At 33.0% G+C, this 2,675-nt stretch overlaps 1 protein-coding gene across 1 annotated transcript; it reads right to left on the minus strand.

The window, feature by feature from the left end:
* Positions 1-1,020: 1,020 nt before the first annotated feature.
* Positions 1,021-2,469, minus strand: LOC131151545 (6(G)-fructosyltransferase-like). The gene is made up of 2 exons (XM_058102787.1): positions 2,306-2,469; positions 1,021-1,324 (listed from the first exon to the last, which is right to left on the minus strand). Exons 1-2 carry the CDS (start codon positions 2,467-2,469, stop codon positions 1,021-1,023), a joined length of 468 nt encoding a protein of 155 aa, XP_057958770.1.
* Between the last annotated feature and the right edge of the window lie 206 nt (positions 2,470-2,675).

Raw genomic sequence — 2,675 nt, forward strand, 5'->3', positions numbered from 1 at the left:
CAAGAATAAGGTGTTGGCTCAAGAAGTAAGGGTGACTTGTGATTTTGGTGACCCTAAGGTCACGAGTTCGATTTCTCCTTGAGAGTTTATCCTTGTGAATTATTAGGAGTGCGTCAGTGGGCATGCGACTTTCACCTTCTCCGGATTTGATGCCGCACCATAGTATCTAAAGTGGCGCAATGATGGCTGAAGTTTCCGGATTATCAAAAAAATTAAAAATAAAAATAAAAAAAATAAAAAGATATAATCTTTCCTAAAATTTCAAAAATTACATTGACAAATTTTAAAAATATTATACATCTTCTCCTGAGATTTACCAATATATAAATCTCACCTTAAAAGGGGCAAAATATAAAAGAATGATTGTTTTTTTTTTTTTTCTCAAATCTTAGAGGAGGTTCTTGAAATTCTTGAAATTTGTGATTCCGAAATTCATGAAATCTCACAGAAGATTTTTTTTTTTTTGGGTCGAATCTCAAAGGGGTTCAGTGTAACTGTCCTCACTAAAATTGTCACACATTTATTTATATAAAATTATTATTGTGATATAATTTTAATTAAAATGATACAGTATGTATGTGGCATTGTAGATCTTTTGAATGATTAAATTGAAAATTCTTGTCATTATATGATTTACATCCTGTATTCAATGGAAATAATTAACGTCATTGGTTTATAATATCATGGATGTAGGGGAGAGAATAAAGATTTTTTTAAAAAAAACACCTCTTGTTTTCTCCTCTATTCATATTATGTGGACCGCAATAATTGTAAACTCTTCGTATTACGTGGACTCTAACGATCACAAACCCATGATAAAAAAAGTAAATTAATTTTTTAATTTCAAAATATGATATAAAAATGAATACAATAACAAAAAAATTGAAATAATTTACTTTTAAGAATAATAAGACAAAAAGGACATCTTACTTCCTAATTACATAAAAAAATTTATTTAAAAAAACTAACTTCCATTTTTTTCCCAAGACAGAAAATTTGTCTCTAATTTTAATTAATCTTTCATTTCCCCACTATTCTACTTTTCTTTCGAACAAAATAGGACCAATGTACTACAATGGAATCTATCATCTCTTCTACCAGTACGGCCCGAAGGGAGTTGTGTGGGGCAACATCATTTGGGTTCACTCCATCTCCAAGGACCTCATCAGCTAAGTCACCCTTGACCCGATCATCTACCCATCCAAGCCCTTCGACATAAATGGGTGTTGGTTCGGATCTGCCACCATCCTCCCGAGTAACAAACCTGTCATCCTCAACACCAGACTCGACTCCCAGAATAGGCAGGTCCAAAACTACGCCGTACCTGCTAACCTATTAGACCCGTATCTCCGTGAATGGATCAAACCCGACGACAACCCCCTTATGGTTCCCACCCCGAACATGAACACGAGTGCGTTCCGTGACCACGGGCTGGATCGAGCGAGACAAGCACTGGAGAATGGTTGTCGCTAGCCGAAGGAAGCACCAAGGAATGACCTACTTGTACCAAAGCAGAGATTTCGTGAATGAGGTCAAGGCTAAGCACCCACTCCACTCTATTCCGAAAACCAGAATGTGCGAATGCCGACATTTTTACCCAGTTGCGGTGCGCGGGCGGCACGGGTTGGACACATCAGTGATGGGAGAATACGTGAAGCACGTGTTATAATTTTTTTATTTCATTAAATTTTTCTTCCATTCCATTATTTCATTCTAATTGTTTTTTGTGCATAGATTTTTGTGTAAGTTTTTTTTTTAATCTAAACCGACTTTTGAAAAGTTGGTTGGGTAAGAAATATAAAATTTTAAAATTTTCCTATATAAAATATACATAAAATAATATGTTAAATAATTTTTCCATTCTTAATTATATATTAAATAAATTTTTTTATGTAATTAGGAAGTAAAATGTCATTTTTTGTCTTAATATTCCAAAAAGTAAATTATTTCAAAATTTTTTGTTATTGTATTCATTTTTATATAAGTTTTTTGAAATTAAAAAATTTACTTTTTTTAATTCATTTGAAAAATAAATAAAATGTAAAAAATATTTTTGTATTAAATGACACTTAAAAATATATTTTTTATTTATAACTTTTTATTTAAATATTAAAATTTGAAAAATAATATATATTTTATTATTATTTAAATTAAAAAAAATTTATGATTCCCCCTTTCAAGAGGGGAGGCAGGGGCAAAACTTGGGGGGGGGGGGGGAGGGATTTGATTTGGGAGGAGGGATGGAGGGAGGGGCAGAATGTGGGGGACGAGTTTGTTGCTCGGGAGGATGGTTGCAAATCCAGACCAGCACCCATTTATGTCGAAGGACTTAGACAGGTAGACAGTCGGGTCAAGGGCGACCCAGTTGAGAGGGTCCTTGGAGACGGAGTAAGTCCAAACGATGTTATCCCACACAGCTCCCTTTAGGCTGTACTGGTAGAAGAGATGATAGATTCCTTTGTAGTACATTGGTCCTATTTGGTTCGAAAGCAAAGTAGAATCGGGGGAAATGAAAGATTAATTAAAATTAGAGACATATTTTCTATTTTGGGAAAAAATGGAAGTTAGTTTTTTTAAATAATTTTTTTATGTAATTAGGAAATAAGATGTCCTTTTTTTCTTATTATTTTTAAAAGTAAATTATTTCAATTTTTTTGTCATTGTATTCATTTTTA

Source organism: Malania oleifera, chromosome 3, assembly GCF_029873635.1.
Source record: "Malania oleifera isolate guangnan ecotype guangnan chromosome 3, ASM2987363v1, whole genome shotgun sequence".
Classification (NCBI taxonomy): domain Eukaryota; kingdom Viridiplantae; phylum Streptophyta; class Magnoliopsida; order Santalales; family Ximeniaceae; genus Malania; species Malania oleifera.

Coding starts and splice junctions, on each gene's coding strand:
- LOC131151545 (XM_058102787.1), bottom strand. CDS start 2,469: ATGTACTACAAAGGAATCTATCATCTCTTCTACCAGTACAGCCTAAAG. Junction 1,325..2,305: donor TTCGACATAAATGGGTGCTG/GTCTGGATTTGC, acceptor ATAGGTTAGCAG/GTACGGCGTAGTTTTGGACC.